At 46.3% G+C, this 26,455-nt stretch overlaps 5 protein-coding genes across 5 annotated transcripts in view; all 5 read right to left on the minus strand.

Annotated features, from left to right (window-relative positions):
- LOC141106826 (uncharacterized) overlaps positions 1–26,455 on the minus strand; it is a 559,651-nt gene that overhangs the window by 68,798 nt on the left and 464,398 nt on the right. The gene's annotated exons all lie outside the window — the stretch shown is intronic.
- LOC141104924 (uncharacterized) overlaps positions 1–26,455 on the minus strand; it is a 93,768-nt gene that overhangs the window by 33,077 nt on the left and 34,236 nt on the right. The window lies entirely within an intron of this gene.
- The window catches only part of LOC141105466 (uncharacterized), a 63,332-nt gene that overhangs the window by 14,064 nt on the left and 22,813 nt on the right, over positions 1–26,455 (minus strand). Inside the window, exons 4-6 of the mRNA XM_073595318.1 lie at positions 21,549–21,555; positions 12,468–13,801; positions 10,665–10,668 (exon numbers count right to left, since the gene is read on the minus strand). Of these exons, the coding sequence (XP_073451419.1) occupies positions 10,665–10,668; positions 12,468–13,801; positions 21,549–21,555 (1,345 nt within the window). The remainder of the gene's footprint in view (positions 1–10,664; positions 10,669–12,467; positions 13,802–21,548; positions 21,556–26,455) is intronic.
- LOC141104889 (uncharacterized) lies at positions 453–1,963 on the minus strand. Its single transcript, XM_073594678.1, has one exon. It carries the CDS (start codon positions 1,946–1,948, stop codon positions 944–946), a length of 1,005 nt encoding a protein of 334 aa, XP_073450779.1. The 5' UTR covers positions 1,949–1,963; the 3' UTR covers positions 453–943.
- Positions 22,824–24,893, minus strand: LOC141104861 (uncharacterized). Its single transcript, XM_073594646.1, has one exon. The coding sequence runs from the start codon at positions 24,658–24,660 to the stop codon at positions 23,293–23,295; it is 1,368 nt and encodes a 455-aa protein (XP_073450747.1). The 5' UTR covers positions 24,661–24,893; the 3' UTR covers positions 22,824–23,292.

The following is a 26,455-nucleotide window of genomic DNA, read 5'->3' on the forward strand; positions in this document are numbered from 1 at the left end:
CATACTTAGTGCCATCTAATGACCAAATGTAGAATTGTCCTTTCTATATCAATGGTTGATATAATATTGTTGGCTTCATTACCTCACGTTCTTCAATGTCTTCTGTACTCATAAGTGTATGATCTCAGTTATTTGTATGAAATCACTACTGATGGAGGAAACTAAGGGGTCTATTTCATAGAATATTAGTTGATTATTGTGACAAACATTTGTTCAGCCGTGAAAAATTCTGTCCATTTTATAATGAACACAGTGATTTCCTATGATCCTCAGCTCCATCTAGTGTTTATAATGCAGTATTTTTTCCTGAAAGACCTTCATCAGTAAAACTAGTGCAACACCGCATTATGGCCACAAGATGGAGCCAATGATCACAGGAAATCATCATAAGAAATAAAATATGGCCAAAATTCATCACAGTTGGGTGAATGTACATCATATTTCTTCAAGGAGTTTTAAAAAACAGACCTGTAAGTGTTTGTGAAATCTTCCACCACAAAATGTACTCAGCCAATGAGAGGTAATGACTCCATTTTTATTTTAAAAGGCCTAGAGGACCGCCTTTTAAGTGGTGGGGTTAACGTGTTTCGTCCTGGAAGACGACTTGAGAAAACTGACCTCTTGCAAGAGTTTACATCACAAAATGTACTCAGCCAATGAGAGGTAATGACTCCATTTTTATTTTTCTCCTGCTATCAATGGCCAACACTGTACAACACTTCATCCATGTCTTTGGTGATCTCTGATCTCCTTATCAACTGTTTCTTACATGATGAAGATCAGCCATGGAGTATATCTGAGGTGTATATCAGGGTGTGCTTCTTCCCCACATGTCCAGCAACATTCATATACAAGACATTTCCCGCACTCACTAATACACCTCGAGGGTTGTGTGGGACCCCTGATGTACAGGAAGACAGGACTTCAGTGAGGAACAATACCCTCACTCAGGACAGGAAAGTGACTTCTTCTTTGTGTGAGATCTCTGATGTCTGGAAAGATTGGACTTCTGTGAAAAACATTTCCCACACTCAGGACAGGAATACGGCTTCTCCCCCGTGTGGGATCTCTGGTGTTTGTAAAGGGTGGACAACTGTGAAAAACATTTCCCGCACTCAGGACAGAAATACGGCTTCTCCCCCGTGTGAGATCTCTGATGTTTGGAAAGATGGGACTTCTGTGAAAAACATTTCCCACACTCAGGACAGGAATACGGCTTCTCCCCCGTGTGGGATCTCTGGTGTTTGTAAAGGGTGGACAACTGTGAAAAACATTTCCCGCACTCAGGACAGGAATACGGCTTCTCCCCCGTGTGAGATCTCTGATGTTTGGAAAAATTGAACTTGTGTGAAAAAAATTTCCCACACTCGGGACAGGAAAATGGCTTCTCCCCCGTGTGAGATCTCTGATGTTTGTAAAGACTGGACTTCTGTGAAAAACATTTCCCGCACTCAGGACAGGAAAACAGCTTCTCCCCCGAGTGAGACTTCTGATGTTTGTAAAAATTGGACCTGTCTGAAAAACATTTCCCGCACTCAGAACAGGAAAATGGCTTCTCCCCTGTGTGCAATCTCTGATGTGTGTAAAGATTGTCCTTCTTTGAAAAACACTTCCCACACGCAGGACATGAAAACCTCTTGTGTGTTGGAAGGACGGCACCGTCCCTCACAGTCTGAGGTTCCTCAGGATAAGAGGAATACGATGGTCCGGCACCGTCCCTCACAGTCTGAGGTTCCTCAGGATAAGAAGAATACGATGGTCCGGCACCGTCCCGCACAGTCTGAGGTTCCTCAGGATAAGAGGAATACGATGGTCCATCTACACTGTGTGGTGCCGGATGGACATTTGAGGTAGTCGGGTTTTCTCCTGGACTATACTGTGTGATGTCCTCATCTTCTACTTTACAGTCTGGAGACAAAGTGAGACAATCCTCTGAGGTTTTCCTCATCTCCCGTCCATCTACTAAAATAGGAATAAAAAGATTATTACTAGATCTACTTCCCGTTCATTTCCTCATTTATGGACCTTAGTCAGAGAGTGAGAGTCTGGACTATGTAATGTACAACATAGAGTATATAGTGCAGGAGTCAGGAGTATGTACCATACAATACACCAATCAGCCATAAAATCATAACCATCCACCTAATATTGAGTAGGTTCCCCCTTTTTCCAAGATCCAAAACACATCCCCCAGGTGTCTAGGCTGAGCAACGCCTTTGCCAAAAATCAACATTTTCCTGCCAGCACAGAGAAGGAAGATTATCCGAGAGAAATACAGGAATACAGGACGGGGAACACAGCTCAGGAAAGTGACCAGGGGATTACAGGCTGATATCACCCAGTCCCCACCCTACTCTGGACCAATCAGTGAGCAGTATGGGTGGAGGAATGTATTTAGTGTTAATGACCCACCTGTGCTGATCTCTGTAGGAGTGTCCTCCTCTATAAATGTCCCCGTTATTCCATCCTCCTCCATAGACTGCTGATCATCCCTCACATACCTCTCTTCTTCTTCTGATTTCACCTCAACTTTAGGATCTCTCAGGTTTCCACTCTGAATATATAATAAAAATGACATCAATGGTAACAATGCAGATAATGTACAGATCCTAATGATACTATCAGTGATTGTTCCTCATCTACCTGATGATGGTGAGGGATGGTGTGACCTTCCTGTGTGGAATCCCAGGAATACAGAGGATGGGGACATCTCTCTGGTGGGTTCCCATTACTGGATCCATCTGTAGGAAACACACACACTGACTGAATACATTGTTTCTATGTGTTTATCAGATGATGGGGGATCTAGGTGGAGCCTCCGTACTGCTCTCTCCTTTACAATAAAGTCTCCTCTTACCCGGTGATGTGAGGGGCGGCTGATTGTCCATCATGACGTCCTTGTAGAGATCCTTGTGTCCTTCTAAATACTCCCACTCCTCCATGGAGAAATAGACAGTGACATCCTGACACCTTATAGGAACCTGACACACACAATGATACAGTCACCATCCAGACACATCCCTTGTCTGTTACTGGATAATGTCCCAGAATCCTCCTCACCTCTCCTGTCAGCAGCTCCATCATCTTCTTGGTGACTTCTAGAATCTTCTCCATGTTGTGTCTCTTAGGTTTTAGGGAGTCACATGGAGGCACTGTGATGGTCATATGATCACCTGACTTCACAAGAGGAAATCTCTGTAAAGAAACCAATAGTGATGTCATGTGACCTCCCAGAATCCTCCTCACCTCTCTGGTCAGGTCTGTGTTTTATTAATAGAGATAAGAGTGATGTCATGTGACCTCCCAGAATCCTCCTCACCTCTACGGTCAGGTCTGTGTTTTATTAATAGAGATAAGAGTGATGTCATGTGACCTCCCAGAATCCTCCTCACCTCTCCGGTCAGGTCTGTGTTTTATTAATAGAGATAAGAGTGATGTCATGTGACCTCCCAGAATCCTCCTCACCTCTCCGGTCAGGTCTGTGTTTTATTAATAGAGATAAGAGTGATGTCATGTGACCTCCCAGAATCCTCCTCACCTCTCCAGTCAGGTCTGTGTTTTATTAATAGAGATAAGAGTGATGTCATGTGACCTCCCAGAATCCTCCTCACCTCTCCGGTCAGCAGGTAGATGATCTCCAGGGTGAGGTTTAGTATCTTCTCAGTCATGTGACTCCGGTCCTCCTCCATCCTCATTGGTGCCATCATTTGATCTATACAGGTCGCCTTGTAGACGGATAACGTTGGGAAATGAAAGTAAGAATTATTTGGATGGTGTTGGTCACACAAAAATAAGATGTGTGTGTGTGGGGGGAGGGGTAATAGGAAGGTTGCTTTACATTGAAGAATTATTGCCTCCATGGGAACACTTTTAGTCCGGCCTATTTAGTGCTTTCTACATTTTCGAGGGCCTTGTGCCGTATAATAATTTCCCTTTTTCTCTGTTGGGTTTGTTTGGTTTCTGAACTGAATTTGATTAGTATTAGATCTGCAGACAAGGAATGATAAATATGATCCTTTCTGTGACTTGTTTGCTCTGAGGCAGTGGTGTGAGGTCAATGGAGGGTCATCATGATGTCCAGGAAGGGGAACTTACTGACTTTTGGCCGGAGTTGCCGGCTAAAAAGAACTCCGGCTGTAAGGCTCCAATCTCCGTTGGCCTGCTGACTGACAGGAGTGATGTCACTCTCTTCAGTAAAAGAAGGGATTGGATTGGATAACATGAGGATGCTGCTGGTGAAGTAGAGAGCTGTGGGGGAGGAGTGTAATCTCTTCCCTCCTATGGCAATGCAGTGTGGGTAGGAGGAGGACAGTAGGGGGGGAGGGGGTGTTCTATGGGTTGCCAAGTATACTGTAGTATCCAGTACATTGTACAGGGTGGTGGTGGGTTCCTGGGACTCAGAATTCCAGCACCGGGCACTGCCAGACCCTGAGTCATGGGAAGGTATTGGACTGACCACTGTATGCACAGCACTGATACGCTGACCATCCATTAGGCAATGCTGTGCAAAGACAACTCCTTCAAATACGAGTGATCACCAAAGGGTGAAGGATTGTCCTTCTTCATTTCCCCTAGTATCTTGAAAAATGTTTTTCGACCAGTGAGATGGTAAGGAGGTGAAGGTTGCTTCCATTTCCTGGCAGGTGTTCTGTAAGGAGCTCTGAAAAATAAGTGCAGGTGGGAGGACCATCAAGGACCAAGAGCCCCGTTCCCTACCTTACAGTCCTCCTGAGCCCTACATCCTCCTGTTCCCTCAGAGCCCTGCTGTCCATCAAACTGATCAAGGACCCAGAGCCATTCAACTCCTCTACCCCCTCAGGGGCCCCAAAGTTCTTTAGCCTCAGTACCCCCTGAGATGTTCCTCAGCTCTCCTTCATCCCTCAGAACCCTCAGCATTTTCCTCCCTATAACACCAATGATTATTATTAGTATTATCATTATACAGGATTTGTTTGGCGTCAACAGTTTGCACAGCACTTTACAACACGAGGGCAGACAGTACAATTACAATACAATATAATACAGGAGGAATCAGAGGGCCCTGATCCGGAGAGCTTAGAATCTAGGAGGGAGGGTCAAGTGATACAAAAGGTAATATCTGTGGGGGATGGGCTGATGGAGAACAAGAGAACGAAGAGAACAATTGGGTTGGTATTTTGAGTCTAGGTTGGTGATGTAGCTGGGGGCCGAGTTGTTGATGGTTTTGTAAGTTGTTGTTAGTATTTTTAATTTAATTCATTGGGTGAATGGAGGCCAGTGGAGGGATTGGTAGAGAGGGGTGGAGGACACTGGATGGAGGTCAGTGGAGGGATTGGCAGAAAGGGCTGGAGGACATTCAATTGAGGCCCGTGTTGGGATTGAGGACACTGAATGGAAGCCAGTGGAGGGATTGGCAGAGAGGGGTGGAGGACACTGAATGGAGGCCAGTGGAGGGATTGGCAGAGAGGAATGGAGGATACTGAATGGAGACCAGTGGATGGATTGGTAGAGAGGGGTGGAGGACACTGAATGGAGACCAGTGGAGGGATTGGCAGAGAGGAGTGGAGGACACTGAATGGAGGCCAGTGGAGGTATTGTCAGAGAGGGGTGGAGGACACTGAATGGAGGCCAGTGGAGCGATTGGCAGAGAGGGGTGGAGGACACTGAATGGAAGTCAGTGGAGGGATTGGCAGAGAGGAGTGGAGGACACTGAATGGAGGCCAGTGCAGGGATTGGTAGAGGGCACTGAATGGAGGCCAGTGGAGGGATTGGCAGAGAGGGGTGGAGGAAACTGAATGGAGGTCAGTGGAGGGATTGGCAGAGAGAGGTGGAGGACACTGAATGGAGGCCAGTGCAGGGATTGGTAGAGGGCACTGAATGGAGGCCAGGGGAGGGATTGGCAGAGAGGGGTGGAGGAAACTGAATGGAGGCCAGTGGAGGGATTGGCAGAGAGGGGTGGAGGACACTGAATGGAGACCAGTGGAGGGATGGGCAGAGAGGGGTGGAGGACACTGAATGGAGACCAGTGGAGGGATTGGCAGAGAGGGGTGGAGGACACTGAATGGAAGTCAGTGGAGGGATTGGCAGAGAGGAGTGGAGGACACTGAATGGAGGCCAGTGCAGGGATTGGTAGAGGGCACTGAATGGAGGCCAGTGGAGGGATTGGCAGAGAGGGGTGGAGGAAACTGAATGGAGGTCAGTGGAGGGATTGGCAGAGAGAGGTGGAGGACACTGAATGGAGGCCAGTGCAGGGATTGGTAGAGGGCACTGAATGGAGGCCAGGGGAGGGATTGGCAGAGAGGGGTGGAGGAAACTGAATGGAGGCCAGTGGAGGGATTGGCAGAGAGGGGTGGAGGACACTGAATGGAGGCCAGCGGAGGGATGGGCAGAGAGGGGTGGAGGACACTGAATGGAGGCCAGTGGAGGGATTGGTAGAGAGAGGTGGAGGACACTGAATGGAGGCCAGTGGAGGTATTGTCAGAGAGGGGTGGAGGACACTGAATGGAGGCCAGTGGAGCGATTGGCAGAGAGGGGTGGAGGACACTGAATGGAAGTCAGTGGAGGGATTGGCAGAGGGGGTGGAGGACACTGAATGGAGGTCAGTGGAGGGATTGGCAGAGAGGGGTGGAGGACACTGAATGGAGGCCAGTGCAGGGATTGGTAGAGGACACTGAATGGAGACCAGTGGAGGGATTGGTAGAGAGGGGTGGAGGAAATTGAATGGAGGCCAGTGGAGGGATTGGCAGAGAGGGGTGGAGGACACTGAATGGAGGCCAGCGGAGGATGGGCAGAGAGGGGTGGAGGACACTGAATGGAGGCCAGTGGAGGGATTGGCAGAGGGGGGGGGAGAAAATGAATGGAGACCAGTGGAGGGATTGGTAGAGATGGGTGGAGGACACTGAATGGAGGCCAGTGGAGCGATTGGCAGAGAGAGGTGGAGAACACTGAATGGAAGTCAGTGGAGGGATTGGCAGAGGGGGTGGAGGACACTGAATGGAGGTCAGTGGAGGGATTGGCAGAGAGAGGTGGAGGACACTGAATGGAGGCCAGTGCAGGGATTGGTAGAGGGCACTGAATGGAGGCCAGGGGAGGGATTGGCAGAGAGGGGTGGAGGAAACTGAATGGAGGCCAGTGGAGGGATTGGCAGAGAGGGGTGGAGGACACTGAATGGAGGCCAGCGGAGGGATGGGCAGAGAGGGGTGGAGGACACTGAATGGAGGCCAGTGGAGGGATTGGTAGAGAGAGGTGGAGGACACTGAATGGAGGCCAGTGGAAAGATTGGCAGAGAGGGGTGGAGGACACTGAATGGAGGCCAGTGGAGGGATTGGTAGAGAGAGGCGGAGGACACTGAATGGAGGCCAGTGGAGAGATTGGTAGAGAGGGGTGGAGGACACTGAATGGAGGCCAGTGGAGGGATTGGTAGAGAGGGGTGGAAGACACTGAATGGAGGTCAGTGGAGGGATTGGTAGAGAGGGGTGGAGGACACTGAATGGAGGCCAGTGGAGGGATTGGTAGAGAGGGGTGGAGGACACTGAATGGAGGCCAGTGGAGGGATTGGCAGAGAGGGGTAGCAGACACGTAGCGGTTGGTAAGGTGAATGAGTCTGACAGCAGCATTCATGATGGACTAAAGGAAGGAGGAGACTATGTAAAGGTAAGCCAATGAGGGAGTTGCAGGGTGCCTTTGGCCAATCACGGCTCAGGGGCTAAGTCCACGCCCCATACTATATAAGGCTGCTTACATGGCGGCCGCATATAATGTATATGAATGAAGAGAGATTAGGCAGGTTAGTTAGTGGATTGAGTGTGCAATCTGTGTAGTGCATATAATCATATAGTGCAGAGTATATTGTGCAGTCAGTGTAGTGTATATAATTATACAGTGTAGAGTATATAGTACAGTCAGTGTAGTGTATATAATCATACAGTGTAGAGTATATAGTGCAGTCAGTGTAATGTATATAATCATACAGTGTAGAGTATATAGTGCAGTCAGTGTAGTGTATATAATCATACAGTGTAGAGTATATAGTGCAGTCAGTGTAGTGTATATAATCATACAATGTAGAGTATATAGTGCAGTCAGTGTAGTGTATATAATCATACAGTGTAGAGTATATAGTGCAGTCAGTGTAGTGTATATAATCATACAATGTAGAGTATATAGTGCAGTCAGTGTAGTGTATATAATCATACAGTGTAAAGTATATAGTGCAGTCAGTGTAGTGTATATAATCATACAGTGTAAAGTATATAGTGCAGTCAGTGTAGTGTATATAATCATACAGTGTAAAGTATATAGTGCAGTCAGTGTAGTGTATATAATCATACAGTGTAGAGCAGGGATATGCAATTAGTGGACCTTCAGCTGTTGCAGAACTACAAGTTTCATGAGGCATAACAAGACTCTGAGAGCCACAAGCATGACACCCAGAGGCAGAGGCATGATGGGACTTTTTGCAACAGCTGGAGGTCCACTCAGTGCATATCCCTGGTGTAGAGTATATAGTGCAGTCAGTGTAGTGTATATAACGCAGTGCAGAGTATATAGTGCAGTGCAGAGTATATAATACAGTGTTTTGAGGTGGTTAAGGGGAACTCTATGACAGAATTTAAAAAATATGGCATGGGGTCCCCCCCCAGTCCATACCAGGCCCTTTGGGTCTGGTATAGATTTTAAGGGAAATTCCACGACATCATGTAAAAAAAAAATTTGCGTGGGGTCCCCCCAAAATCCATACCAGACCCTTTTCCGAGCATGCAACCTGGCAGGCCAGGAAATGGGAGGACGAACCATACCAGGCTGCTTGCCATCAACATGGGGAGGGAGCCAGGGTTGCCAAGAAGAGGCCCTTGTCCCCATCAACATGGGGAAAAGGTGCTTAGAGGGGCACCCCAAAGCACCCTCCCTATGTTGAGGGCAAGCAGGTTCGGTTCGGGGGGGGGCGCTCGTTCATCCCCCCCAATCCTGACCTGCCAGGCTGCATGCTTGGATAAGGGTCTGGTATAGATTTGGGGGGAACCCCACGTCAATTTTTTTTTTTTTTCATCTATATTGCTGGGAGCTATAAATTACAGCTATTGCCGGGGCAATACATTACAGCCACAAGCAAGTTTAAATGACATTTTTTTCCTTTAGAAATGTCATTATTGCTGCGACATGTTCTATACATGCTACAGATGTGCTACTTTACAGGCAGACTAATGGGACCCCCCCACAGGCACGATATTTAAAAGAATATTTCATTTTTATTGTTTTACTTTAGGCATCATTAAAATCACTGCTCCTTTAAAAACTTTTTTTTGCATTGATACATGACCCCTGGGGAAGGACCCGGGTCCCCAAACACTTTTTATGGCAATAGCTTGTATATAAGCCTTTAAAATGAGGACTTTTGATTTTTCATGTTCGTGTCCCATAGACTTCAATAGGGTTCTCATGTTCGCTAAAACTTTTTGCCTGTTCGAGTAGTTCTGGTGCAAACCGAACCAGGGGGGTGGGGTGTTCGGGCCATCCCTAACAGGGAGTGAACTAGGACCTTTGTGGTGTCATTGGTTTGGAAGGGGCATATTTTGGAGATGTTCCGGAGGTTGAGGCGGCAAAATTTGGACAGTGATTGAATGTGGAGCCTAAAGGAGAGTTCAGAGTCCAGGATAACACCTAGAACCTTGGCATGGGTTGATGGTTGTGCCATCGATCTTAACAGAGAAGTCACGGGAAGGGGCAGGTGGGGGCGGAAGTTATATGACCTCGGTTTTGGATAGATTGAGTTTGAGGAACTGGTGTGACAGCCAGGCTGATATGACTGTTAGTAAATTAGTGATGTGTGAGGAGACTCTGGAGGAACCCAACAGAGAAAAGAAGAGGAGAGGAGGAAGTAGAATTGTAAGTGACACTGAAGATATGGTAGGATAAGTAGGAAGAGAACCAGCGGAGAGTACAGTCATGGAGACTGTCATTGTCTTGTCTATTTATTGTCAGTGCTGTTTGTTTAGAGAAAAATATTACTAGAATTTATCTCCAAAATGAAGAGAAAGTTCCGACCCCGTAAGTGGGGGGATGTTCTGCCCGGAAGGGTTAATCTAGGTTTCCACACTATATATGTGTGTATCATCATCTGCTGGAGATAAAAGACATCACAGTGACTATAGAGGAAGAGGACGGAACATGACGGGGGAGGTTACTGGGTGTAAATATAAAATAAGATCTTATTACCTCCTCTACTGCCTCTTTCAGCGACGTCTCCTCTCTACTTCCTCCTGACTCACCTCTCACCCGGAACTTCCTGTCTGTACCTGACATCACTTCCTGTCTTCCATAGAGACTTCCTGTCTGGGTAGAAGTGAGATCACCACCTTGTGGAGCTCAGAGGAACTGCACCCACAAGAAACTTCTCATAGTGTGAACACGGCCTTGTGCTGTGTGTGTATGTACTGTATATCCTTATAGATGGAGTCATCTCCACTCCCACCAAAAGGGATGTGTATGTAAATGTATTTATATGGACATTTTTAATTTTAGAGTAAGTTCTAACCACAAAGTACGATGGCCAGAATAGGTTATCATCTGTTATGCAGCGGGAGAAGGTGCTCGCTGTGTTATCATTCACGGAATGTTTAGAACTCACATTTGACGAATGTCACATTTGCCACCCGCCAGCCAGAATTATTTTCTTTACACATCACCTCTCTAAAATAGAATTTTAAAAATAATAATCCAATGTGTATCCTTTTAGAAATTCATCATCCATTGTACGGATCTTACTTTTTTTTTATTGAAGAGCAAATTCATTCCAGTGAGAAGAAGACAGACAAACGGAGGGTAACATGGTATCCTCAGGAAGGTGAAAGGTGGACACAGTCTATGGATGGAAGTATGGGCTGTAAATCAATCATGTTCTTGAGAAGAGTAAGAAAAGGCGATTGGCCACCAACTCAGATACCTTCTCAGGTTGAGACAATAACAAGAATAGCTTCTGTGCTGGGGTCATAGAAGAAACCTTGTGCAATGGTTTGAAGAAAGGATACTGAAGTGCTGATAACACATAGAACCACGGAACAATGTAACTGATGTAAGTGTACTGGTTTGACACTAGCTGCACTGGTCACATGGTACTGGTGTGACGGTGATCAGGTACTGGTATGTTAGTGACACTGGTACAGATATTGATTGGGCCCTGTACCCCGATCTGTGATTGGCGGAGTCCAAGAGACACGACAATCACAGTTTTCACCAGTACACGCCCCCGAGGGGCACAGTGGGAGGATGTACGGGTACATTCCCCTAAATAGACAAAGCTCCCATCCAACTGTATATGTATAATGGCTGGGCGAGAGGTGGTTAAATAAACATCTCCTGACACTTAGGGGTCTATTCAGAAATAATTTGCACAGTAATTTGCCCAGGTAAAGTGCATGTACATTCCTTCTCTGGATATCGGGGTAAAATATGAATGTTATTTGGCTATTTGCTGAGCTTTTCATGTTTTCCATTGAATTAAAATGGAAAATACCACATTTGGCCACTAGTTGGCCCTAATCCCCATACTTAGTGCCATCTAATGACCAAATGTAGAATTGTCCTTTCTATATCAATGGTTGATATAATATTGTTGGCTTCATTACCTCACGTTCTTCAATGTCTTCTGTACTCATAAGTGTATGATCTCAGTTATTTGTATGAAATCACGTCTGATGGAGGAAACGAAGGGGTCTATTTCATAGAATATTAGTTGATTATTGTGACAAACATTTGCCCAGCCGTGAAAATTTCTGTCCATTTTATAATGAACACAGTGATTTCCTATGATCCTCAGCTCCATCTAGTGTTTATAATGCAGTATTTTTTCCTGAAAGACCTTCATCAGTAAAACTAGTGCAACACCGCATTATGGCCACAAGATGGAGCCAATGATCATAAGAAATCATCATAAGGAATAAAATATGGCAAAATTCATCACAGTTGGGTGAATGTGCATCATATTTCTTCAAGGAGTTTTAAAAAACAGACCTGTAAGTGTTTGTGAAATCTTCCACCACAAAATGTACTCAGCCAATGAGAGGTAATGACTCCATTTTTATTTTAAAAGGCCTAGAGGACCGCCTTTTAAGTGGTGGGGTTAACGTGTTTCGTCCTGGAAGACAACTTGAGAAAACAGACCTCTTGCAAGAGTTTACACCACAAAATGTACTCAGCCAATGAGAGGCAATGACTCCATTTTTATTTTTCTCCTGCTATCAATGGTCAACACGGTACAACACTTCATCCATGTCTTTGGTGATCTCTGATCTCCTTATCAACTGTTTCTTACATGATGAAGATCAGCCATGGAGTATATCTGAGGTGTATATCAGGGTGCGCTTCTTCCCCACATCTCCAGCAACATTCATATACAAGACATTTCCCGCACTCACTAATACACCTCGAGGGTTGTGTGGGACCCCTGATGTACAGGAAGACAGGACTTCAGTGAGGAACAATACCCTCACTCAGGACAGGAAAGTGACTTCTTCTTTGTGTGAGATCTCTGATGTCTGTAAAGATTGGACTTCTGTGAAAAACATTTCCCACACTCAGGACAGGAATACGGCTTCTCCCCCGTGTGGGATCTCTGGTGTTTGTAAAGGGTGGACAACTGTGAAAAACAATTCCCGCACTCAGGACAGGAATACGGCTTCTCCCCCGTGTGAGATCTCTGATGTTTGGAAAGATGGGACTTCTGTGAAAAACATTTCCCACACTCAGGACAGGAATACGGCTTCTCCCCCGTGTGGGATCTCTGGTGTTTGTAAAGGGTGGACAACTGTGAAAAACATTTCCCGCACTCAGGACAGGAATACGGCTTCCCCCCCGTGTGAGATCTCTGATGTTTGGAAAAATTGGACTTGTGTGAAAAAAATTTCCCACACTCAGGACAGGAAAATGGCTTCTCCCCCGTGTGGGATCTCTGATGTTTGTAAAGACTGGACTTCTGTGAAAAACATTTCCCGCACTCAGGACAGGAAAACAGCTTCTCCCCCGAGTGAGACTTCTGATGTTTGTAAAAATTGGACCTGTCTGAAAAACATTTCCTGCACTCAGAACAGGAAAATGGCTTCTCCCCTGTGTGCAATCTCTGATGTGTGTAAAGATTGTCCTTCTTTGAAAAACACTTCCCACACGCAGGACATGAAAACCTCTTGTGTGTTGGAAGGACGGCACCGTCCCTCACAGTCTGAGGTTCCTCAGGATAAGAGGAATACGATGGTCCGGCACCGTCCCGCACAGTCTGAGGTTCCTCAGGATAAGAAGAATACGATGGTCCGGCACCGTTCCTCACAGTCTGAGGTTCCTCAGGATAAGAGGAATACGATGGTCCGGCACCGTCCCTCACAGTCTGAGGTTCCTCAGGATAAGAAGAATACGATGGTCCGGCACCGTTCCTCACAGTCTGAGGTTCCTCAGGATAAGAGGAATACGATGGTCCGGCACCGTCCCTCACAGTCTGAGGTTCCTCAGGATAAGAGGAATACGATGGTCTGGCACCGTCCCGCACAGTCTGAGGTTCCTCAGGATAAGAGGAATACGATGGTCCGGCACCGTCCCTCACAGTCTGAGGTTCCTCAGGATAAGAGGAATACGATGGTCCGGCACCGTCCCTCACAGTCTGAGGTTCCTCAGGATAAGAGGAATACGATGGTCCATCTACACTGTGTGGTGCCGGATGGACATTTGAGGTAGTCGGGTTTTCTTCTGGACTATACTGTGTGATGTCCTCATCTTCTACTTTACAGTCTGGAGACAAAGTGAGACAATCCTCTGAGGTTTTCCTCATCTCCCGTCCATCTACTAAAATAGGAATAAAAAGATTATTACTAGATCTACTTCCCGTTCATTTCCTCATTTATGGACCTTAGTCAGAGAGTGAGAGTCTGGACTATGTAATGTACAACATAGAGTATATAGTGCAGGAGTCAGGAGTATGTACCATACAATACACCAATCAGCCATAAAATCATCACCATCCACCTAATATTGACTAGGTCCCCCTTTTTCCAAGATCCAAAACACATCCCCCAGGTGTCTAGGCTGAGCAACGCCTTTGCCAAAAATCAACATTTTCCTGCCAGCACAGAGAAGGAAGATTATCCGAGAGAAATACAGGAATACAGGACGGGGAACACAGCTCAGGAAAGTGACCAGGGGATTACAGGCTGATATCACCCAGTCCCCACCCTACTCTGGACCAATCAGTGAGCAGTATGGGTGGAGGAATGTATTTAGTGTTAATGACCCACCTGTGCTGATCTCTGTAGGAGTGTCCTCCTCTATAAATGTCCCCGTTATTCCATCCTCCTCCATAGACTGCTGATCATCCCTCACATACCTCTCTTCTTCTTCTGATTTAACCTCAACTTTAGGATCTCTCAGGTTTCCTCTCTGAATATACAATAAAAATGACATCAATGGTAACAATGCAGATAATGTACAGATCCTGATGATACTATCAGTGATTGTTCCTCATCTACCTGATGATGGTGAGGGATGGTGTGATCTTCCTGTGTGAAATCCCGGGAATACAGAGGACGGGGACATCTCTCTGGTGGGTTCCTGGTATTAGGTGGCTCCATCATATCCTTGTGTCCTTCTGAAAACTCCTCTATCACTCCATACTCCTCATCCTCCTCTTTATACTCTTCTTTAATATCAATATTATCATCCCAGAGGTTTTGACTCTTAATATATAATAAAACATTCATTGTAACAAATACACTTGTGTATAAATCATAACTACCAATGATTGTTCCTCACCTACCTGATAATGGTGGGGGATGGTGTGATCTTCCTGTGTGGAATCCCAGGAATACAGAGGACGGGGACATCTCTCTGGTGGGTTCCCATTACTGGATCCATCTGTAGGAAACACACACACTGACTGAATACATTGTTTCTATGTGTTTATCAGATGATGGGGGATCTAGGTGGACCCTCCGTACTGCTCTCTCCTTTACAATAAAGTCTCCTCTTACCCGGTGATGTGAGGGGCGGCTGATTGTCCATCATGACGTCCTTGTAGAGATCCTTGTGTCCTTCTAAATACTCCCACTCCTCCATGGAGAAATAGACAGTGACATCCTGACACCTTATAGGAACCTGACACACACAATGATACAGTCACCATCCAGACACATCCCTTGTCTGTTACTGGATAATGTCCCAGAATTCCCAGAATCCTCCTCACCTCTCCTGTCAGCAGCTCCATCATCTTCTTGGTGACTTCTAGAATCTCCCCCATGTTGTGTCTCTCAGGTTTTAGGGAGTCACATGGAGGCACTGTGATGGTCATATGATCACCTGACTTCACAAGAGGAAATCTCTGTAAAGAAACCAATAGTGATGTCATGTGACCTTCCAGAATCCTCCTCACCTCTCCGGTCAGGTCTGTGTTTTATTAATAGAGATAAGAGTGATGTCATGTGACCTCCCAGAATCCTCCTCACCTCTCCGGTCAGGTCTGTGTTTTATTAATAGAGATAAGAGTGATGTCATGTGACCTCCCAGAATCCTCCTCACCTCTCCGGTCAGGTCTGTGTTTTATTAATAGAGATAAGAGTGATGTCATGTGACCTCCCAGAATCCTCCTCACCTCTCCGGTCAGGTCTGTGTTTTATTAATAGAGATAAGAGTGATGTCATGTGACCTCCCAGAATCCTCCTCACCTCTCCGGTCAGCAGGTAGATGATCTCCAGGGTGAGGTTTAGTACCTTCTCAGTCATGTGACTCCGGTCCTCCTCCATCCTCATTGGTGCCATCATTTGATCTATACAGGTCTCCTTGTAGACGGATAACTTTGGGAAATGAAAGTAAGAATTATTTGGATGGTGTTGGTCACACAATAATAGGATGTGTGTGGGGGGAGGGGTAATAGGAAGGTTGCTGTACATTGAAGAATTATTGCCTCCATGGGAACACTTTTAGTCCGGCCTATTTAGTGCTTTCTACATTTTCGAGGGCCTTGTGCCGTATAATAATTTCCCTTTTTTTCTGTTGGGTTTGTTTGGTTTCTGAACTGAATTTGATTAGTATTAGATCTGCAGACAAGGAATGATAAATACGATCCTTCCTGTGACTTGTTTGCTCTGAGGCAGTGGTGTGAGGTCAATGGAGGGTCATCATGATGTCCAGGAAGGGGAACTTCTGATTTCTGGCTGGAGTTGCCGGCTAAAAAGAACTCCGGCTGCAAGGCTCCAATCTCCGGCAACCTGCTGACTGACAGGAGTGATGTCACTCTGTTCAGTAAGAGAAGGGATTGGATTGGATAACATGAGGATGCTGCTGGTGAAGTAGAGAGCTGTGGGGGAGGAGTCTAATCTCTTCCCTCCAATGGCAACGCAGTGTGGGTAGGATGAGGACAGTAGGGGGGGAGGGGGTGTTCTATGGGTTGCCAAGTATATGTAGTATCCAGGACATTGTACAGGATGGTGGTGGGTTCCTGGGTCTCAGAATTCCAGCACCGGGCACTGCCAGACCCTGAGTCATGGGAAGGTATTGGACTGACCACTGTATGCACAGCACTGATACGCTGACCATCCATTAGGCAATGCTGTGCAAAGACAACTCCTTCAAATACGAGTGATCACCAAACGGTGAAGGATTGTCCTTCTTCATTTCCCCTGATATCTTGAAAAATGTTTTTCGACCAGTGAGATGGTAAGGAGGTGAAGGTTGCTTCCATTTCCTGGCAGGTGTTCTGTAATAAGCTCTGAAAAGTAAGTGCAGGTGGGAGGACCATCAAGGACCAAGAGCCCCATTCCCTACCTTACAGTCCTCCTGAGCCCTACATCCTCCTGTTCCCTCAGAGCCCTGCTGTCCATCAACCTGATCAAGGACCCAGAGCCATTCAACTCCTCTACCCCCTCAGGGGCCCCAAAGTTCTTTAGCCTCAGTACCCCCTGAGATGTTCCTCAGCTCTCCTTCATCCCTCAGAACCCTCAGCATTTTCCTCCCTATAACACCAATGATTATTATTAGTATTATCATTATACAGGATTTGTTTGGCGTCAACAGTTTGCACAGCACTTTACAACACGAGGGCAGACAGTACAATTACAATACAATATAATACAGGAGGAATCAGAGGGCCCTGATCCGGAGAGCTTAGAATCTAGGAGGGAGGGTCAAGTGATACAAAAGGTAATATCTGTGGGGGATGGGCTGATGGAGAACAAGAGAACGAAGAGAACAATTGGGTTGGTATTTTGAGTCTAGGTTGGTGATGTAGCTGGGGGCCGAGTTGTTGATGGTTTTGTAAGTTGTTGTTAGTATTTTTAATTTAATTCATTGGGTGAATGGAGGCCAGTGGAGGGATTGGCAGAGAGGGGTGGAGGACACTGAATGGAGACCAGTAGAGCGATTGGTAGAGAGGGGTGGAGGACACTGGATGGAGGTCAGTAGAGCGATTGGTAGAGAGGGGTGGAGGACACTGGATGGAGGTCAGTGGAGGGATTGGCAGAGAGGGCTGGAGGACATTGAATTGAGGCCCGTGTTGGGATTGAGGACACTGAATGGAAGCCAGTGGAGGGATTGGCAGAGAGGGGTGGAGGACACTAAATGGAGGCCAGTGGAGGGATTGGCAGAGAGGGGTGGAGGACACTGAATGGAGACCAGTGGAGGGATTGGTAGAGAGGGGTGGAGGACACTGAATGGAGACCAGTGGAGGGATTGGCAGAGAGGGGTGGAGGACACTGAATGGAGGCCAGTGGAGCGATTGGCAGAGAGGGGTGGAGGACACTGAATGGAAGTCAGTGGAGGGATTGGCAGAGAGGGGCAGAGGACACTGAATGGAGGTCAGTGGAGGGATTGGCAGAGAGAGGTGGAGGACACTGAATGGAGGCCAGTGCAGGGATTGGTAGAGGGCACTGAATGGAGGCCAGTAGAGGGATTGGCAGAGAGAGGTGGAGGAAACTGAATGGAGGCCAGTGGAGGGATTGGCAGAGAGGGGTGGAGGACACTGAATGGAGGCCAGCGGAGGGATGGGCAGAGAGGGGTGGAGGACACTGAATGGAGGCCAGTGGAGGGATTGGCAGAGAGGGGTGGAGGACACTGAATGGAGGCCAGTGGAGAGACTGGTAGAGAGCGGTGGAGGACACTGAATGGAAGTCAGTGGAGGGATTGGCAGAGGGGGTGGAGGACACTGAATGGAGGTCAGTGGAGGGATTGGTAGAGGGCACTGAATGGAGGCCAGGGGAGGGATTGGCAGAGGGGTGGAGGACACTGAATGGAGGCCAGTGGAGGGATGGGCAGAGAGGGGTGGAGGACACTGAATGGAGGCCACTGGAGGGATTGGCAGAGAGGGGTGGAGGACACTGAATGGAGGCCACTGGAGGGATTGGTAGAGAGAGGTGGAGGACACTGAATGGAGGCCAGTGGAGAGACTGGTAGAGAGGGGTGGAGGACACTGAATGGAGACCAGTGGAGAGATTGGTAGAGAGGGGTGGAGGACACTGAATGGTGGCCAGTGGAGGAATTGGCAGAGAGGGGTGGAGGACACTGAATGGAGACCAGTGGAGAGATTGGTAGAGAGGGGTGGAGGACACTGAATGGAGACCAGTGGAGGGATTGGCAGAGAGGGGTGGAGGACACTGAATGGTGGCCAGTGGAGGAATTGGCAGAGAGGGGTGGAGGACACTGAATGGAGACCAGTGGAGAGATTGGTAGAGAGGGGTGGAGGACACTGAATGGTGGCCAATGGAGGGATTGGCAGAGAGGGGTAGCAGACACGGAGCGGTTGGTAAGGTGAATGAGTCTGACAGCAGCATTCATGATGGACTAAAGGAAGGAGGAGACTATGTAAAGGTAAGCCAATGAGGGAGTTGCAGGGTGCCTTTGGCCAATCATGGCTCAGGGGCTAAGTCCACGCCCCATACTATATAAGGCTGCTTACATGGCGGCCGCATATAATGTATATGAATGAAGAGAGATTAGGCAGGTTATGATGGGACTTTTTGCAACAGCTGGAGGTCCGCTCAGTGCATATCTCTGGTGTAGAGTATATAGTGCAGTCAGTGTAGTGTATATAACGCAGTGCAGAGTATATAGTGCAGTGCAGAGTATATAATACAGTGTTTTGAGGTGGTTAAGGGGAACTCTATGACAGAATTTAAAAAATATGGCATGGGGTCCCCCCCAGTCCATACCAGGCCCTTTGGGTCTGGTATAGATTTTAAGGGGAATTCCACGACATAATGTAAAAAAAAAATTTGCGTGGGGTCCCCCCAAAATCCATACCAGACCCTTTTCTGAGCATGCAACCTGGCAGGCCAGGAAATGGGAGGACGAGCGCCCCCCCTCCTGAACCATAGCAGGCTGCTTGACATCAACATGGGGAGGGAGCCAGGGTTGCCAAGAAGAGACCCTTGTCCCCATCAACATGGGGACAAGGTGCTTAGAGGGGCACCCCAAAGCACCCTCCCTATGTTGAGGGCAAGCAGGTTCGGGAGGGGGGGGGGGGCGCTCGTTCATCCCCCCCCAATCCTGACCTGCCAGGCTGCATGCTTGGATAAGGGTCTGGTATAGATTTGGGGGGGAACCCCACGTCAATTTTTTTTTTTTTCATCTATATTGCTGGGAGCTATAAATTACAGCTATTGCCGGGGCAATACATTACAGCCACAAGCAAGTTTAAATGACATTTTTTTCCTTTAGAAATGTCATTATTGCTGCGACATGTTCTATACATGCTACAGATGTGCTACTTTACAGGCAGACTAATGGGACCCCCCCAGGCACGATATTTAAAAGAATATTTCATTTTTATTGTTTTACTTTAGGCATCATTAAAATCACTGCTCCTTTAAAAACTTTTTTTTGCATTGATACATGACCCCTGGGGAAGGACCCGGGTCCCCAAACACTTTTTATGGCAATAACTTGCATATAAGCCTTTAAAATGAGGACTTTTGATTTTTCATGTTCGTGTCCCATAGACTTTAATAGGGTTCTCATGTTCGCTAAAACTTTTTTCCTGTTCGAGTAGTTCTGGTGCAAACCGAACCAGGGGGGTGGGGTGTTCGGGCCATCCCTACTAGGGAGTGAACTAGGATCTTTGTGGTGTCATTGGTTTGGAAGGGGCATATTTTGGAGATGTTCCGGAGGTTGAGGCGGCAAAATTTGGACAGTGATTGAATGTGGGGCCTAAAGGAGGGTTCAGAGTCCAGGATTACACCTAGAACCTTGGCATGGGTTGATGGTTGTGCCATCGATCTTAACAGAGAAGTCAGAGGAAGGGGCAGGTGGGGGCGGAAGTTATATGACCTCGGTTTTGGATAGATTGAGTTTGAGGAACTGGTGTGACAGCCAGGCTGATATGACTGTTAGTAAATTAGTGATGTGTGAGGAGACTCTGGAGGAACCCAACAGAGAAAGGAAGAGGAGAGGAGGAAGTAGAATTGTAAGCGACACTGAAGATACGGCGGGATAAGTAGGAAGAGAACCAGCGGAGAGTACAGTTATGGAGACTGTCATTGTCTTGTCTATTTATTGTCAGTGCTGTTTGTTTAGAGGAAAATATTACTAGAATTTATCTCCAAAATGAAGAAAAAGTTCCGACCCCGTAAGTGGGGGGATGTTCTGCCCCTGAAGGGTTAATCTAGGTTTCCACACTATATATGTGTGTATCATCATCTGCTGGAGATAAAAGACATCACAGTGACTATGGAGGAAGAGGACGGAACATGACGGGGGGGGGGTTACTGGGTGTAAATATAAAATAAGATCTTATTACCTCCTCTACTGCCTCTTTCCTCTCTACTTCCTCCTGACTCACCTCTCACCCGGAACGTCCTGTCTGTACCTGACATCACTTCCTGTCTTCCATAGAGACTTCCTGTCTGGGTAGAAGTGAGATCACCACCTTGTGGAGCTCAGAGGAACTGCACCCACAAGAAACTTCTCATAGTGTGAACAAGGCCTTGTGCTGTGTGTGTATGTACTGTATATCCTTATAGATGGAGTCATCTCCACTCCCACCAAAAGGGATGTGTATGTAAATGTATTTATATGGACATTTTTAATTTTAGAGTAAGTTCTAACCACAAAGTACGATGGCCAGAATAGGTTATCATCTGTTATGCAGCGGGAGAAGGTGCTCGCTGTGTTATCATTCACGGAATGTTTAGAACTCACATTTGACGAATGTCACATTTGCCACCAGCCAGAATTATTTTCTTCACACATCAACTCTCTAAAATAGCATTTTAAAAATAATAATCCAATGTGTATCCTTTTAGAAATTCATCATCCGTTGTACGGACCTTACTTTTTTTTTTATTGAAGAGCAAATTCATTCCAGTGAGAAGAAGACAGACAAATGGAAGGTAACATGGTATCCTCAGAAAGGTGAAAGGTGGACACAGTCTATGGAAGGACGGAGGATGGGCTGTAAATCAATCATGTTCTTGAGAAGAATAAGAAAAGGTGATTGGCCACCAACTCAGATACCTTCTCAGGTTGAGACAACAGTAACAAGGAAGGCTACCTTCTGTGCTGGGGTCATAGAAGGAACCTTGTGCAATGGTTTGAAGAAAGGATACCGAAGTGCTGATAACACATAGAACCACGGAACAATGTAACTAATGTAAGTGTACTGGTTTGACACTGGCTGCAATGGTCACTTGGTACTGGTGTGACGGTGATCAGGTACTGGTATGTTACTGACACTGGTACAGATATTTATTGGGCCCTGTACCCCGATCTGTGATTGGCGGAGTCCAAGAGACACGACAATCACAGTTTTCACCATTACATGCCCCCGAGGGGTACAGTGGGAGGATGTACGGGTACATTCCCCTAAATAGACAAAGCTCCCGTCCAACTGTATATGTATAATGGCATTTGGCCAGTAGATAGCCCTAACCCCAATACTTAGCGCCACCTAATGACCAAATGTAGAATTGTCCTTTCTATATCAATGGTTGGTATAATATTGTTGGCTTCATTATAGCGGGGTTCCACTCAAATTTTTAACTTAATCTTACCCCCTTCAGTTAATTGCATAGATGTTGAAATGGCGCACGAAAATTTTTTTTTATCTCTGTAATTACCTTTATATTGTACTTTATTGTGGCACTTCCTGTCTCTCCTCCCATGGGCGTGTTTATTGCCTTTCCCCGGCGCCGCACTGTCTCCTGGGAGCTTAGTGTCAGGCTTCCCAAGATTCAGTGCGGAAACAATTATCATGCGCGTGAACAAGCTGTGAATGAACAGCATTTACTGCATCCAGGAAATCAATGCTTGTGGGCTTCACATGCCCACAAGCAAGATGGAAACAGCCAGCATCACATTTTTTAAGTTATTCTTCAGTACGAAAACAGAGGCGGAAATATTACACCCAAACTGGGAGTATTATTTTGGGGTTAGCAAAGTGTCTCAATGACCTAAAAAAAAAAAAGATTGATCGCCGGACTCCCGCTTTAACTCACATTCTTCAATGTCTTCTGTACTCATAAGTGTATGATCTCAGTTATTTGTATGAAATCACGTCTGATGGAGGAAACTAAGGGGTCTATTTTATAGAATATTAGTTGAGGATTGTGACAAACATTTGCCCAGCCGTGAAAAATTCTGTCCATTTTATAATGAACACAGTGATTTCCTATGATCCTCAGCGCCATCTAGTGTTTATAATGCAGTATTTTTTCCTGAAATACCTTCATCAGTAAAACTAGTGCAACACCGCATTATGGCCACAAGATGGAGCCAATGATCATAGGAAATCATCATAAGAAATAAAATATGGGCAAAATTAATCACAGTTGGGTGAATGTACATCATATTTCTTCTAGGAGTTTTAAAAAATAGACCTGTAAGTGTTTGTGAAATCTTCCACCACAAAATGTACTCAGCCAATGAGAGGTAATGACTCCATTTTTATTTTAAAAGGTCTAGAGGACCGCCTTTTAAGTGGTGGGGTTAACGTGTTTCGTCCTGGAAGACGACTTGAGAAAACAGACCTCTTGCAAGAGTTTACACCACAAAATGTACTCAGCCAATGAGAGGTAATGACTCCATTTTTATTTTTCTCCTGCTATCAATGGCCAACACAGTACAACACTTCATCCATGTCTTTGGTGATCTCTGATCTCCTTATCAATTGTTTCTTACATGATGAAGATCAGCCATGGAGTATATCTGAGGTGTATATCAGGGTGTGCTTTTTCCCCACATGTCCAGCAACATTCATATACAAGACATTTCCCGCACTCACTAATACACCTCGAGGGTTGTGTGGGACCCCTGATGTACAGGAAGACAGGACTTCAGTGAGGAACAATTCCCTCACTCAGGACAGGAATATGGCTTCTCCCTCGTGTGAGATCTCTGATGTCTGGAAAGATGGGACTTCTGTGAAAAACATTTCCCACACTCAGGACAGCAATACGGCTTCTCCCCCGTGTGGGATCTCTGGTGTTTGTAAAGGGTGGACAACTGTGAAAAACATTTCCCACACTCAGGACAGGAATACGGCTTCTCCCCCGTGTGAGATCTCTGATGTTTGGAAAAATTGGACTTGTGTGAAAAAAATTTCCCGCACTCGGGACAGGAAAATGGCTTCTCCCCCGTGTGGGATCTTTGATGTTTGTAAAGACTGGACTTCTGTGAAAAACATTTCCCGCACTCTGGGCAGGAATATGGCTTCTCCCCCGTGTGCAATCTCTGATGTGTGTAAAGATTGGACTTATCTGAAAAACATTTCCCGCACTCAGGACAGGAAAATGGCTTCTCCCCTGTGTGAGACCTCTGATGTTTGTAAAGGGTGGACTTGTGTGAAAAACATTTCCCACACTCAGGGCAGAAAAACGGCTTTTCCCCCGTGTGAGATCTCTGATGTTTGTAAAAATTGGACCTGTCTGAAAAACATTTCCCGCACTCAGAACAGGAAAATGGCTTCACCACTGCATGAGACTTCTGATGTTTGTAAAGGGTGGACTTGTGTGAAAAACATTTCCCGCACTCAGGACAGGAAAACAGCTTCTCCCCCGAGTGAGATTTCTGATGTTTGTAAAAATTAGACCTGTCTGAAAAACATTTCCCACACTCAGAACAGGAATATGGCTTCTCCCCCGTGTGCAATCTCTGATGTGCGTAAAGATAGGCCTTCTTTGAAAAACATTTCCCACATTCAGGACATGAAAGCCTCTTGTGTGTTGGAAGGACGGCACCATCCCTCACAGTCTGAGGTTCCTCAGGATAAAAGGAATACGATGGTCCGGCACCGTCCCTCACAGTCTGAGGTTCCTCAGGATAAGAGGAATACGATGGTCCGGCACCGTCCCTCACAGTCTGAGGTTCCTCAGGATAAGAGGAATACGATGGTCCGGCACCGTCCCTCACAGTCTGAGGTTCCTCAGGATAAGAGGAATACGATGGTCCGGCACCATCCCGCACAGTCTGAGGTTCCTCAGGATAAGAGGAATACGATGGTCCATCTACACTGTGTGGTGCCGGATGGACATTTGAGGTAGTCGGGTTTTCTCCTGGACTATACTGTGTGATGTCCTCATCTTCTACTTTACAGTCTGGAGACAAAGTGAGACAATCCTCTGAGGTTTTCCTCATCTCCCGTCCATCTACTAAAATAGAAATACAAAGATTATTACTAGACATGAGCAGATTGGTTCCCCTAAACCAGGACTCCGCCCACATCAGGCAGCTTTGTCTCCGAGGATCTTACAATTCCCCCCTCAAGGTAACTAGTAAATGGGTCCTCTGATCTCCTACCAGTTCATTTCTTTATTCATGGACCTTAGTCAGAGAGTGAGGAAACAACGAGAACTGTCTTTTATAGGAGTGACAGTGATGAGGGGATTATAGGACGAATGTCAGGACTATGTAATATACAACATAGAGTATATAGTGCAGGAGTCAGGAGTATGTTCCATACTAATTACCAATCGGCCATAAAATCATAATCATCCACCTAATATTGAGTAGGTCCCCTTCTTGCCACGATCCAAAACACATTTCCCCAGGTGCCTAGGCCGAGCAACGCCTATGCTAAATGTCAACATTTTACTGCCAGCACAGAGAAGGAAGATTATTGGTGGAGGAATGTATTTAGTGTTAATGACCCACCTGTGCTGATCTCTGTAGGAGTGTCCTCCTCTATAAATGTCCCCGTTATTCCATCCTCCTCCATAGACTGCTGATCATCCCTCACATACCTCTCTTCTTCTTCTGATTTAACCTCAAATTCCATATCGATTGGATCTCCACTCTAAATCAAGAAAATGAGAGAGAAAATATCATATGTAAAAATAAGCTTTATTATTGTGACATGACAAAAGAAATCCACACATCATCTCCACAAGTCTGTTTTATAAGCTCCATCTCACCAACCTTGTAACAGTGAGGGATGGTGTGACCTTCCTGTGTGGAATCCCGGGAATACAGAGGACGGGGACATCTCTCTGGTGGGTTCCTGGTATTAGGTGGCTCCATCATATCCTTGTGTCCTTCTGAAAACTTCTTCATCACTCCATACTCCTCATCCTCCTCTTTATACTCTTCTTTTACAACAATATTATCATCCCCGTGAAATCTCTCTGGTGGGTTCCCATTACTGGATCCATCTGTAGGAAACACACACACTGACTGAATACATTGTTTCTATGTGTTTATCAGATGATGGGGGATCTAGGTGGACCCTCCGTACTGCTCTCTCCTTTACAATAAAGTCTCCTCTTACCCGGTGATGTGAGGGGCGGCTGATTGTCCATCATGACGTCCTTGTAGAGATCCTTGTGTCCTTCTAAATACTCCCACTCCTCCATGGAGAAATAGATAGTGACATCCTGACACCTTATAGGAACCTGACACACACAATGATACAGTCACCATCCAGACACATCCCTTGTCTGTTACTGGATAATGTCCCAGAATTCCCAGAATCCTCCTCACCTCTCCTGTCAGCAGCTCCATCATCTTCTTGGTGACTTCTAGAATCTTCTCCATGTTGTGTCTCTCAGGTTTTAGGGAGTCACATGGAGGCACTGTGATGGTCATATGATCACCTGACTTCACAAGAGGAAATCTCTGTATTGGAGAACCAATAGGAATATCATGTTAGAATCCCAGAATCCTCCTCACCTCTCCGGTCAGGTCTGTGTTTTATTAATAGAGATAAGAGTGATGTCATGTGACCTCCCAGAATCCTCCTCACCTCTCCGGTCAGGTCTGTGTTTTATTAATAGAGATAAGAGTGATGTCATGTGACCTCCCAGAATCCCCCTCACCTCTCCGGTCAGGTCTGTGTTTTATTAATAGAGATAAGAGTGATGTCATGTGACCTCCCAGAATCCTCCTCACCTCTCCGGTCAGGTCTGTGTTTTATTAATAGAGATAAGAGTGATGTCATGTGACCTCCCAGAATCCTCCTCACCTCTCCGGTCAGGTCTGTGTTTTATTAATAGAGATAAGAGTGATGTCATGTGACCTCCCA

The sequence above is a fragment of the Aquarana catesbeiana genome, linkage group LG08 (assembly GCF_042186555.1).
Source record: "Aquarana catesbeiana isolate 2022-GZ linkage group LG08, ASM4218655v1, whole genome shotgun sequence".
Taxonomy (NCBI): Eukaryota; Metazoa; Chordata; class Amphibia; order Anura; family Ranidae; genus Aquarana; species Aquarana catesbeiana.